Source organism: Mirounga angustirostris, unplaced genomic scaffold (assembly GCF_029215605.1).
Source record: "Mirounga angustirostris isolate CCGP_5_RB_7025 unplaced genomic scaffold, mMirAng1.0.hap1 SCAF_3, whole genome shotgun sequence".
In the NCBI taxonomy this organism is placed as follows: domain Eukaryota; kingdom Metazoa; phylum Chordata; class Mammalia; order Carnivora; family Phocidae; genus Mirounga; species Mirounga angustirostris.
Window position 1 is genome coordinate 50,737,568 of NW_026991711.1, and position 13,681 is coordinate 50,751,248.

At 43.3% G+C, this 13,681-nt stretch overlaps 1 protein-coding gene across 1 annotated transcript in view; it reads right to left on the minus strand.

Moving 5' to 3' along the window:
* Positions 1–863: 863 nt before the first annotated feature.
* The window catches only part of OLFM4 (olfactomedin 4), a 73,363-nt gene continuing 60,545 nt past the window's right edge, over positions 864–13,681 (minus strand). The window contains exons 3-5 of the mRNA XM_064585769.1: positions 11,076–11,288; positions 9,925–10,084; positions 864–2,931 (exon numbers count right to left, since the gene is read on the minus strand). Coding sequence (XP_064441839.1) covers positions 2,129–2,931; positions 9,925–10,084; positions 11,076–11,216 — 1,104 coding nt within the window. The 5' untranslated portion in view covers positions 11,217–11,288 and the 3' untranslated portion in view covers positions 864–2,128. The remainder of the gene's footprint in view (positions 2,932–9,924; positions 10,085–11,075; positions 11,289–13,681) is intronic.

Consider the following 13,681-nt stretch of genomic DNA (forward strand, 5'->3'; position numbering starts at 1 on the left):
AAGAAGCTGCTTGTTAGGGTTACCTTGGCTTCCTACCTTCTTTCTCAGATCTTCAGATGTCAGACTATGGATGTGATAGAAATATTCATCTGGAAAACTGCCCAGAGCCAGATTAATATAACATCACTGTTTTTAACTTGTATCTCACCTGACTTACCCATCTTTATCTTCGTATCTTGTTGCATTTTGAAGGCCATACCTGTCTCTACTCAGCCTGAAAAATACAGAATAATACTGCTGAAAATACTAAATATTGTAGCTACCGCCTGCCTCAAAAAGTGTGGCATGCATTAAAAATGAGCATTTCGGTAAGACTAACTACACTAGCCTAGTCTATCTATCCTACCAGCTCTAGGTCACCTGTCCCCCTACACATTCTCTTTGGTAAAGGTATCTCTCTCCCCAGTGTGGCCGGTTAGTCCCTTTGCTTTCTGTACAAGACCTTCTGTTTGGGGAAGATCTGGAGGCTTCTTATGTTAACAGCTCAGTTGGAAAAGGAACATAAACCACACAAATATAGTCTAACATTGGAAATAACCAGATTCATGCAAATTAATAAGTACAGAAGGTCATATCCCGAAAGAGTGCAGTCTCATACCAAAAAAAAAAAAAAAAAAGCTGCCAGAAAGAATGGATTTTAAAGGGAAATGAAAACTAAAGAGCCAGCCCTGACTTTGGATTCCTTTAAAAGCCCCTGATGCTCTTTGCTGTAAGGTGTACGATCTCCTGGGTATTGCTGTTTGGGAGGTAGCCACACTCTGTACCTCATAGCAAGGTGGGGACCACCCTATTAGAGGCTTTTTTATAATAAAAATAAAAGAGTTTAAAAACACACAAAGGACAACATTTTTATCAAAACCCACTTTAATCATTTATTAAAAGGGGACAATTATAGCATTGAGGGAGCCAATCCTATAGACTGGGACTCATGAACATCAAAGGGAAAGAGACCAAGACCAGATGATAACGCCATCCAAAAGCACAGAAGCACAGACATCTGGAAGGTTCTCAAACTGCACTGATTTGCTAGATACTATCAGTGGTTTTTAAAATATTTCTTCCTCAAAAAACTTCATTTTCTCACAGCTTTCAGGCTTAAAGACAAAAATTGCATGAAACAACTGCTATGAATTAATACAAGTGTCACATACGCTCCAAGGGCTTTATCATATAACCACATATGCTATTATTTTATCTGCCATCTGATCTTCCTATGGTCTTAGAGTCCTGGAAGTGAAATTTCATGAAGAAACAAAACATGTGATTTTGTTTTTCTTATATCCATGCCATAAAAAAAAAAAAAAAAACAGTTACTTTTCATAAAAGCAGGAGGTAGGAAACAGGGAGAGCAGAGAATGGGGGTGGTGGAAATCGTTGGTAAGTCTGGTTCTAATCTTCTGAGCTGCCTTTGGAATGAAGTCATGAGGCAGGAGGGTTTACTGACTCTTATATAGGTGGACAGAGGGAGCAAAGAAAAATCAAGTGCCTCACCTGTAGGCCCATTTGGGACCGATTTACAGTGGTACAATTTAATGCATAAAAGAGCCTTTCTTTAGAAAACTCAGAGCATTTTACAGATATAATAAAGCATGCTAAGTCTACTAATCTGCTACATATAAAACATTGTTCCAGGTGCTAGTAAGAAAAACAACGATGGAGATTTGATCCCTCGAGGAGCTCTGGGTATTAATCTGCCTAATTGAGCCCAGGTTTCTTTCAAGTATGGATGAATTAGTCTGGCTACATGGGGGAGAACTGGTCACTGAGACACGTTGGTACAAAGGATCCCCAAAAACCATGCAGAGTTCTCTTCAAGTTCCTTAATTTCCAGATGCTGCCTGGACCACTGACTCCTTCTGGGGACCCATAATGCCCCTAGACCTCCACAATCCCATCCACCCTGGAAGGACCTTCTTTCCAGTAGGGAAATACATCTCTGGAGGCAGACATCTTCCAAAAGAACTCATCAAATCAGGGCAAATATCCCAAGTCTCCAGCGTGATAGAACTATGCTCCTAAATATCACTACTAAGCAAACACACTTCCAAATCCCCCTGCAGATAGCTAAAGAAGTAGAAAAGACCATTTTTTTCAAAGAACATTCTCTGTCTCTCTCACCCTCACACGTTTACTTGGGTTCCTGGTTAAAGGTCAGATCATAATTCAGAAGGTAACCATCATTATAGACAAAAAGTTTCTGCTCAAAAGGGTGATAGTTAATGCTCTGCACTCCTTCCTGCATCTTCTGCATTGTGATGTCTAGTCTGCCCTCTTTCCCTGAGTTTGTGTCATAGTAGTAGAAAATCTCTTCTTCTTTGGTGTTCAGAGTGCGAGTGGCATACAGAACCCCACACACCATGAAGGCATTGGAAACAGATGGTTTATACTGCTTGGTGTACCAAGTGTTTAACACCACGAGTGTGGTGTCGTTGAGTTTACTAATCACCATGTTACCAGTGTTGGCTTCAGTTGAATAAATCACCCACAATCCATTCTCATCCACAGCCAAGTCAATATCTTGCCAACCAACATTAGCATATGAAAAGCGGTTATTATAGGCAGCATTAGGGAGAGTTTTAGTCACTTCAGCCCTGTTGTTACTCAGGTTAATTTTGGCAATGCTCCCGGTGTCGTACCAGTTGACATACATGTAGTTGTTATAAACTGCTGTACCACCGCCTTGGCCATAGGCAATCTGATGATCTCGGGCATTTCTGTACAATAGCAAATCATCCAGTGTACTGTGGAGTCTGTAATATTCCAGAATTCTCCCATCTCTATTCAAAGGTGCCACCCAATACAGCCCCCCTTCTGGATGCTGGGGAGAGTAATCCCGACCCCAGGCACCATACTTATAGGCAAACCCTCTCCAGTTGAGCTGAACTACAGCCGGCTTGCTGATATTCACCACACCGCCATGGCCACAGCTCCCTGTACAAACAAGAACATAAAAGGGCATTCTTAGAGAAAAATGAACGACAAGACACAAATGGTTTAATACCCTAAGAACCAAAGGAATCCATAAAGATTTGTCTTGTCAAGGTTCAGTGACGACAGTGGTTCTGACGGAGAAGAGCCAAAACCTTCTCGGTGTCAGTCTCAATGCAAACCTGCTGTGGGCTCTAGAGAAAACAACCTTCTGTTTCCATGAGTGGGCTTTCATTCTGGAAATGGGGATGCTTAGGCTGCCAAGAGCCACACTAAAAAGGTTTGAGGGCCCAGAAAGAGGAGAGGAGGACTTGGTGGATTTGATAGATTTTCTTCTACCAGAAAGCATTTTGCAAATTTTTTTTTAATTTCATTTTTCTGACAGAGAAATCAAGAAAGCAAGGTCATCCCAGACCCTCTCTTTTTCCCATAAAGCCTTTTATTCCCCAGGATCAGGGACAATTGTGATGAAGGAGAAGACTGTCCTGGGCAAGTGTCCACACCCTTCACCTTTCTGCTCCTCCCTCCCTGGAACCCCAAGTGCATATCCACACCAGGTACCAATGCTGCCCCAAGCCAATCTCAGAAGAGCAAGTTTTAAATATGGGATTTTAAAGATACAAAAAGATGGTCCTATCATGGTGGGATTTTAGCCTTGAGAAGGCATGGAAGTTATTTTAGGGCAATATTGCCTGCTCTGTGCCCAAAGCATAGCCCATGACCTAGAACACTCGGTGACCATCTTGCTATAGAGTAATAAGGTAGGTCTCGCTGTTCATACCACAATTTCTACTGGGCCATAGAATGCCAGACAAGTACTTCACCTTTCCCAATCGGACACTGCCATTACGATGTGTACAATCAAGTGGGACCAGACTCACTGGTCCACTGAATCCACCTTCCCTGTAACACCAGTGAACGACCCAGACTGGACAACTGGCCCTTCACACTGCACTCTGAAATGCCTGCCAACCCAAACCATTTATGAGCTACAAAAATAAAATAAAATTCCTCCAGGATTTTTATAATAACTATCCAGAGTTGAACACACATTTTCTGGGATCTTAATAAATAACCTTTACAAACGGGTAACATTGTTTCTTGGATGACAAAGAAAATTCAACTTCAAGTACATTTGAGGTCATTTTCCCTCATCCGACTGCCTGGAGCAGAGCAGGTGAGGGAAGGAGGAACAGAACCTGAATCACTCGATCTGGCTTTGAATGCTTGGAGGGAATCAGGGAGCCATGGAAAGCACATGATGTGAGCTGGAGCCAAAAGCAGAGCTCCAAAGAATTACCTGATTTATCATAGGGTGGTGGTGGGGGGCAGGAGGGAGGCTGGTTAAGGGGAAGCAAAGCTTTGCCTGTAAGTCTGTGCCTCTGACCAAGATGGAAAGACCCATTCCTCTCCTTGCTAAATGTCCCCCCCTTCTCCCCTCCTTATTCAAGGACTGCTCAGAGGTGAAACCATTACTAGAAACCCTGCTTTTATTTTTCCAATCTGCTGGGGCTTTTTGGTTCCAGAATTACATACGTGCTCCTTAAATGCTCTCATAAATCCGCAGTTGGTGGGAAAGCCAGCCAACCATACAACAGGTAGAGAAATGAAACCATTCTGTACCCAACCTCAAATAATTTTGCATATCATTAAGCAGAACACAGTCGCAGGTTTATTTTAATAATGCATGCACCATTTCATAAATAAAAAAGCAACGTGTGTTCAGCCAAGAGACTGCTCTCCAACAAAGAAATAATAAATAAAATTATAAATTATTATTTCTTCTCCGAAAAGTGATCTCTCAGATGAATGCTTGTTGGCTTTTGTTTATGAAACAATGCATGAATTATTAAAATAAAGTTAGTGGTGTGTTCAGTTTAATGATAACAAAAACTGTTTGAGTTTTCGAATGCTACAAACTGGATTTTCTAGTTAAAACATCTTCCCAAGAACTTATTTATTTAACTACATTTCACTCTGAGGAAATGAAAGAAAGTCACATTTTTCTGGCAGGTAGGAAGTCTTAGGAATTGTTTGCTTAATTGAATCTTGCTTTTCTGGAAAGAAAATATCCCAAACCAACAGCAACAAAATACTTAAGGGAGGGGCGCCTGGATGGCTCAGTCATTAGGCATCTGCCTTCGGCTCAGGTCATGATCCCAGGGTCCTGGGATCGAGCCCCGCATCGGGCTCCCTGCTCCACGGAGAGCCTGCTTCTCCCTCTCCCACTCCCCCTGCTTGTGTTCCCTCTCTCTGTTCTCTCTCTGTCAAATAAATAAAATATTTTTAAAAAAAAATACTTAAGGGAAAGTTATGATGCATACACGTATCCAAGCATTATCAAGGTGTTAAAGATCATAAACTGTTCTGTGTTGGATGTGGAAATCCTTAGATATAAAGGAACCAAAATAAACTCCTCTTAAATATGACTACTTGTACTATCATTAATAATAATAATAATGGCTCATCATTTTCCATGCGGACCAGGAAATTAAAAATTACACCTGGTACAAATACCAAAACTGTTGAAACCAGTCTCTGTTTGTCACTTCCCAACCGTTCCTAAACACTCTCCTGTCCTTTTTGTCATACCCCTCTTCTCCTCGATGTCCTTTGGGCCATTTTTAGGGCCCTGGCTATGGTCAAAGGAGGTGGAAAAAGAGAAGAGAACTGAGCATTACTGGCAATAACACAGATGTGGCTACAGCAATGACAGACCGGAGAAAAGGCCATGGCGGGCTTCCTCGACTCCTGGTGGCAAACTATCCTGGAAACAACACTGAAACTGACAGCCAGCTGGGTGCCCACTGCTCATCCAGCCCCGCCAGAGCCCCCACCCCCCTCACCCCATCTGTACCAAGCTTTCTCCCACCCCCCCTTATCTCATACCCTTTCCCCACCCCTTCCTTCATTTCAAGGTCTTAGGGGTACTCCATTCCCTTCCTCAGCCATCACAAGTTTACCCTGACAACCACCCATGCCCAACCATCATCCAAGAATGTAAGAGACCAATGAATCATTTTGCAATTTCTGGTAGAAAAGAACATGCCACAGAAACAAGAATAAAAGCACCCTTTCAGCTACCCCACAAGCAAGGAAGCCAAGATAGCCTGGTGTTAATCAGGTTGGTGAGTTGTTGGACCTTTTTTGTCCCTCTGGGAATCACAGGTGCACCTCTCTATCAGAGCATCTATGGAAGGCAGCCTGGTACAGTGAAAATATTGGCAGATAGATTCCAAGTCAAATCCTGACTCCAGTACTTACTGGCTGTGTAACCTTCTGAGCTTCACCTTCCTTATGTTAAAATAAACAAACAAACAAACAAACAAAAAACTCCTAATACCTACTCTGTAGCACTGTTAAGAAGAGAGAGAAGGCATGTACAGTAATTCAATAAATGGTAACTAACAGCGTTATAATCACATCATGTTGGAATTGAAGGTTCACCTGCCTGTCTCCCTTCCTACAGAGTGGTTTCTGGAGGTTCCTGGAGCCATCCTGGTAACCCTGGTTCCCAGAACAGGACCAGCCATGCAGTGGTACCAAATCAGGATCGTGGAATAAGGGAAGGAAAGACTGATCAAATCTCCCAAACCCGGCTTACCTTATTTATAAAACCCTAGCCCTCTATTCTGCTACATATCTGAGTTTTTCAAAAAGCCTAGTATCCACTCCACAGAACATAATGCAAGGAACCCTCCACACAAGGGTATCCTTGGTTGGCAATCTCTTCACCACGCAATTCATTAGATGTTGCCATGGTATTCTGAAAATACCCTGGGAAACCATAAGGTAAGACTTTAACATACCCTGACTTGGCTTTTTTCAAGTTTCATGGTTGTATTTGTGCGTGTGATGTGGTAGAGAGTTTTTAATTTGCATCAACAAACGGGAATTCAAATTTGTATTGCCCAATTTTGAAGGATGGGTAAAAAAAGTTAGAAGCTAGGTGCCAAACTCCAGAATTATAACCCATAAAGATATTTTAGTTTATCTGATTAAAATTTTTACTACAAAAAAAAAGAAAGTCTCATGGTTAGCAGCATTTTTCTTAAGTCAAAGTCTATATGCAGAGGAAACTTAATCTGGGATCTATGAGTGCAATCTCCTACCTGGACAACTGAACTTTGAGCAAAGAGGAGAATACAATTCACTTGTGAGAATTAGGCAATCAACCTGGTCTAATCACAAAATGATGAAGACCAAATTGACTCTGAATTATTGGATACATACTACCCAACACTCTGCTTTTCCTAAGGCTTGGGATTTGGGCAGGTCATCCCATATCCTCCACCAACCATTTCCTGAGCACCTACTATGCGTCAGCACAGAACACGGCATCATTGCCAAGCACAACGGCGATCCACCCCTGAGCGAGTGCGTACATTTTGCCTATCTTCCATCATTTAGATTCAGGGGAGATCAGACAGAGTCAGTTGTTTGCAGGAAAAAAACAAGTTAATGAGCAGAAAGCCAATTATTTTAGATTAGAAAGTTCTACGAAATGAAGCAGAAAAGGATGCCATTTTCAGCATAAACCAAATATAAAGCATGTTTTATTGAACCCTAGCTACATGTGCTGGTTTGAAGATCAAGCTGACCACAGGGGTAGCACATTGCAACTGCAAGGGAGGGGCCCAGCGAACACAAAATTGCTTTAGAGCTGAGACTTGCATACAGCCTTTTGTTCTGTGCCTCTCTGCAGTGAAAGCAGACAGGCCAGATTTTAAGGTCGCATAATAGTGAGTAACTTTAATTAAAGTCTCCACAGGCTCACAACTTTGTGGTGTCTGGGGAGTTTCCAATTCTGCATTATCAACCAATCAAACAGAAAGAGAGCAAGTAAAAGGAAATTGATTTAAAAACATGACAAAAAGTCAGTTTAATATAAACATCATAAATATAATATGAACAAAGCTGGAGGAGGGCCAAGTGGCTTGGCTGGGATCCAGGTACAGCCAAGGTTGTGGGAAAGTGAGAGGAAATCTGGGTCCAATTTGCTTAAACAACACAGCTGGGCTGAGATGGCTTACAAAAGACTAAGTGTGAGGACCTAGGGGAAAGTTCTAGAAAAGGAATTCTAACAAAAATAATCCAACAGACTCATTTGTTTTCCTCCTTAGATATACCAAGCAGTGTACTTTGTCTCCCACTGCCATCCTTGAGTTACTGCCACCGGACACTCTAGGTCCTGCGATACCCACAGAGTAAGGGGCCCTGCACGTCAGCTTCAGCTCTGCCATTAACTACCTGTGTGGCCTCAGGAAAAGCAGCATCCTCACCGCCTAAGTCCCCTCCTCCTGAGACACGATGGACCTGAGCCAGATGGCTCTGAGTGTCCCCTCCAGTTCTACAATGTCCTTGCTCTAAGAAATGCAGAGAAAACTGTGCTTGAAATATCTATTCCATGAGGAAAATCTGCTGTGAAGAAAGAAAGAAAGAAAGAAAGAAAGAAAGAAAGAAAGAAAGAAAGAAAGAAAGAAAGAAAGAAAGAAAGAAAGAAAGAAGAAAGGAAGGAAGGAAGAGAGGAAGGAAGGAAGAGAGGGAGGGAGCGAGGGAAGGAATGAAGCAAGCCTTGCTCAGGTGTTATCAGGGTTTGTCACTGCTTTGACCCCCATCCTCATGGAGCCCTGCGTGGCCCAGCAGAATGAGCTCACGTTTTCAACGCACACTGACACCACTGATCCCAGACCAAATTTAACCTTAGCTTGTAATGAAGGACGAGGCACGGCCTTTGTCCTGAACTACCTCTGTATGTCATACTATGACAGATTGCCAACAAAGAAGAGGGAAGGATGAGTCTGCTAACCACCACCAAGAGGCTTAGAACGATGGCAGTATCTAATTAAAGCCTTAAAGAAACCAGCTACACTGACAAGGATCCAGAAACACACAGCCTAAAAGGAATCAGGTTGTGGGAAGAGGAGTTAATGAGAATATCAAGAGCTGTATGATGGGATGAGAAGCCACAGGCCCTTTTCAGGTGGAGACGCGCACGAGCCGCAGAGAGCTGCCCTGTGCCAGAGACCTGAGAGGCTGAGCAGTGGGCTTTCGTTCACCTGGAGAGGTGTGCTGAAGCACCCGAGGAGCACTGCTTTTGTTCCCAGCAAGGTGTCCACTTCAGCTATCTTCATTAATAATAATAACAAATTCCAGTGCATAAGTGCCAGTCATAGAGCTCTGTGCTTCCCAAGGCTGGTTTCATTAACCCTCACGGCACCCCTGCAAGGTAGGTACTCTCCTCCCACTTTATCACTGCCGAGATTACGGATCTTTGGCTGTGGCCACATAGCTGGGAAGCTCAGGCCTTTGGGGTCCCAGAGCCATACTCCTGACCCCTACACTCCACTGCCTCCATCCCTGGAGGTATTATGGTGCACCCCCCTCTAGGCTATACCTTGCCCCAAGGATGACCTTTAGAGAGTGAGAGGCCATCCCTGCCCTCCAGGAACTCCCGTCCAGGAGGGATGGCAGGCCCAAGTCTTGGGCATGTGGGGCCATCCATTAATGCCTCCCTCAATCCCAAGACATGCTAAACAGCAGGTGCATTTAAGGAAAGCACAAAGGAAAAACAAAGAGATGGAAGCAGGGAGGGAAAGAGAGGAGGAGGGAAGGAAGATTCAAGCATAACCCAGCTCATCAGCCACAGGAGCCAATCAGCCCTTGCAATCCACAGGACGGCACAGATGCCATGCAGATTCCAGAAGCTTTCACCCAGCCCCCCTGACAACAACTCCATCACCACAGAGATGTTCTTTTTGTTAGCAAATGCAAAGGGGACACGTGTAATGCGTGGATCTTGTTTTAAGTCAACTCATCGTCGGTGCTTTTCCTCTATGCGCCCCAGAACGTGCTAGCAAGTAGAGCTACTAAGGGAGAGATTTCAAAGCACGGAAGAGGAAGCTCAGAGCCGCAACAATCCCATCTTCCTCTCCCCATCCCGCTCTCAGCTCCTACCTGGGCCTGGCTCAAGTGGTGAAAACACGGCATGCTTACCAGGGGCAAGAGGAGGTGGGGTGACAGGAACATTTTCACCTTTAGAGGCTTCGCATTCCTTTAGCCTGGTCTTCAGAGCCAGGATTTCTCGGCGAATGGTAAGGACATTGTTTTTGTCTAGCGTCTCCAGCTTCTCTACCAGGACAGTCATATTCCTTATCTAAGGAAATAAAAATTCAGAGTGACTTTGTAGTATCATGCAATTGCTTTCATAAACATTCCAGGGCTGAATTTGTCACTTAGTGAAACATTGCTAGAGAATATGCCCGAGATTCTTCTGAATGGTTTCACTTGGAAGAATACATTTTATGGTTTAGTGTGAATGCCTGTCACATCTCAGGCAAATGTGTGTGACAAGAAGAAAATGGCAAAGATTTTAACAGATTTAATAATAGAGCACAGGCTCAGTCTAAGCATCCACAAAGGTCCATTAAAGTTCATTTCCAATCACCTTCCCTTATAAACTTGTGTTTACTCATGTTGTATTATAATTAAGTTTCTAATGAACGGTGAGGACCAGAGAAAACTTAAAGTCTGACATATGTAACTAGAATTCTCAACTACAGCCCACGTCATGACCGTGCTAGTAAATTCATGTTGATATGAATTACCCAACCATAACATTAATGTGATTGTCTTTATCCATAGAGGATAAAGGTTTCATTAAGACATACTCCCAAGAAACTCCTTTAAAGAGGGTTGCCAGTATGTGGAGAAGTGTTCCAAGAGGGATCAAGGATCACATGATCATTCAAAAGGAGAAACTGACCTAGCAAGTCCAAAATCAGGTAAATTGTGGCTTTCTAGTCCCACAAGCATAAATCCAGAACAGAGAAGGCACTTGATCTAACCTGGCCATGGAGTTGTTCAGACTCATAGCATCTCCTTTCTGGAGATGTTCAAAGGCCACTTGGTTCTGGGGCAGGACCACCGGAGACACCTGCTCCTCAATGAACATGTCCCCACTGCGCTGAACTTACTGGTCAAAGACAGATGTCCACGGAAAGCAGAACATGGGACATGCCATGTGATCATGCGGCCATACGAGAGTGCAGAATTGGAAGCTGGAAGAGACCCGTAGCCTGGTCCTGGCACCTGCCCGCCGAGGAGAAGTTCTTAGTAAAGCTCTCAGAAACGAGCTCATGCCTTACCTCCACTTCCAGCTGGTCCACAATTGTTGTGCTTCCGACGACACTGCCCTTCAGCTGTGTGATCAGTTTCTCCATCTCCTTCACTTCTATCTTGATCAGCTCAAAGTCCAATTCAGTGTAAGAAATGGTATCCTTTTCCATGATCTCTACTCGGACGGTTAGGTTGAAGAGCTTCTTTTCATACACACTGATTAATTGGACATACTCCCTCACCTGAAAGGGAATCAAAAAGCTTAAGTCAATTCCCAAAGTAATACCATGCAGTCTTCCTCCATGACCAAGCCCTTGGGAACTGTTTGATTGCTGTCAATCTTTTTTTTTTATTTTTTGGTAAAGAAATGGATCAAAAATATATTTGAGTAGTTTTTTTTAATCTATCTAAGTGCAAACTAAAAAAAGAAACTAAAACATGGGGTGGATTTTGCACTTGCCTAGACTAAAAATAATTTTGCTTCAGAGTCATCATGCACAAGTATATTTTAATTTCCATTTTAATGTTTGAAGATATTAGGTCTCCAAACTAAATTGGGTTGACCCAGGCCCTCAATGCACACACCATGTCTAAATCAGGGTTTCCCAGCCTCAGCATTATTGATATTTTAAGCTAGAGCATTCTCTCGGGGGGGGGGGGGGGCGCTTTTTTGTGTATTATAGGATGTTTACCAGCATCCCTGGCCTCTAGATACCAAAAGCACCCATAGACCGTTCAGCTGTGACAACCAAATATGCCCCAGACATTGTTAATGTTCCCTGAGGGCAAAATCACCACCACCACCACCCTCCCTCCATTTAGAAACACTGCTTTAAATCTAACTCTTTTCTAGAAGTGGGAGAAATGCACTAAGGAGAATTCCTTCTCTGATTGCCACATGCATTGCGTTTTGGGCCCCTCCACCTTTCACAAAGTGGCATAAAGACCCAACTTTATTACACAATATGTGAGTGTATATGCAACTGTCAAGTGCACATTTCATTAAGAGCACCCACATTTATTCCAAGAACTGATTATTGCAATTAGACCTTTACGCGTTTGTTGCATATATTTGAATGTCCGATCATTAAGTTAAAATACTTGCAAAAATTCCCTTGGTGGTTTAGTGTATAATTGGAATTTCCAAATGGATATTTCAATAAACACATTTGGTGGTTCTTTTTTGTATCTGATCTCGAAAAGAAATGCCATGGCTTTTTTAAGGACCTGCTCATTAAAAGTTGCTAGTTTTACATTCTTTTTAAAAATTCGAACATAAGTGATACTTTTCCCCAAACCGTGCTAATGTCAAGTAGCTGATCCATGGGGCCTGGATGAATTCAGAGCCAGATGTTAGCCTATAATCCTCCTAATACCAAAGGCAGCCCTAACTTCTGTTGTTTTAGCCCTTCCACTTAACCCCACTGTGCAAATTAGAGCAGACTCATAGGCCACAGACCTCAAGGGCTAGGGCTTCAGGCAAAGAGGATTTTAATGAAAGTTGAAAATGCAGCCCTTGGCACTGGGAGTGTATCTCCTCAGGCAACTGATGCTCACTGCCATCAGCCGTGCCATCACTCGGAGGCTGATAAAGCTGGTGACATTTTGGTGGATAAGGAGGTTAGAAAAATATATATAAATGACCTAATGAGTCCTCCTCTCAAAAGTATAAACACAAATATAAGGTAGCCAGGTTTTAATTTCTACAAAAATCAAGCGTAAAACCTTGCCTGTGGTAAAAATAATAATAATAATAATAATAATAATAGTAATAATAATAAAGTGCCAATCCATTGCAGAAATGGAAGTTTGAGAAATGAGTATTCTTGTTGGCATTTGGCCTTGCCAGCTCTTGGAACACATGAAACACCCTCTGCTTCCCTGGAACATGCTGGTGGCACATCGCAGCTGTTATTCTACAGAAATGAGTGATCCAACTGTCATCTCTGCTAAATAAAATGTGGCTCTCCCAGATTCTCACTGAAAACCAAGGCATAGCCTAGAGTCTGCTACAAAATGAGGTCTCTAAAGATCTGTATGGGGTTGGGGCACCTGGGTGGCTCAGATGGTTAAGCGTCTGCCTTCGGCTCAGGTCATGGTCCCAGGGTCCTGGGATCCAGCCCCGCGTCGGGCTCCCTGCTGAGCAGGGAGCCTGCTTCTCCCTCTCCCTCTACCTGCCGCTTCCCAGGCTTGTGCTCTCTCTCTCTCTGTCAAAAATAAAAAATAAAAATCTTAAAAAAAAAAAAGATCTATTTGGGGAAAATCTGAGGTTCTTTCAGCAGACATTTAAAGGAAAGTTCAGTGATGTTCAGGAAAACCAGAATCTTCCATGGAGTTCTAAGAAGGCAGGAGGGAGGGGCTCCTGGGTGGCTTGGTCAGTTCAGCGTCCCCTTTTTAATTTCGGCTCAGGTCATGACCTCAGGGTCGTGAGATTGAGCCCCTGTGCTGGGCTCTGCGCTGAGCATGGAGCCTGAGAGCCTGCTTGAGATTCTCTCTCCTCCTCTCCTTCTGCCTCTTCCTCCCCACTTCCCCGCTCGTGCATGCGCACACACTCTCTCTCTAGAAAAAAAAAAGGCAGGAGGGAATTTGAGGACTTTACCAACTTAAGTAGATTGTTCGGTTCTCTAGTGTTGAG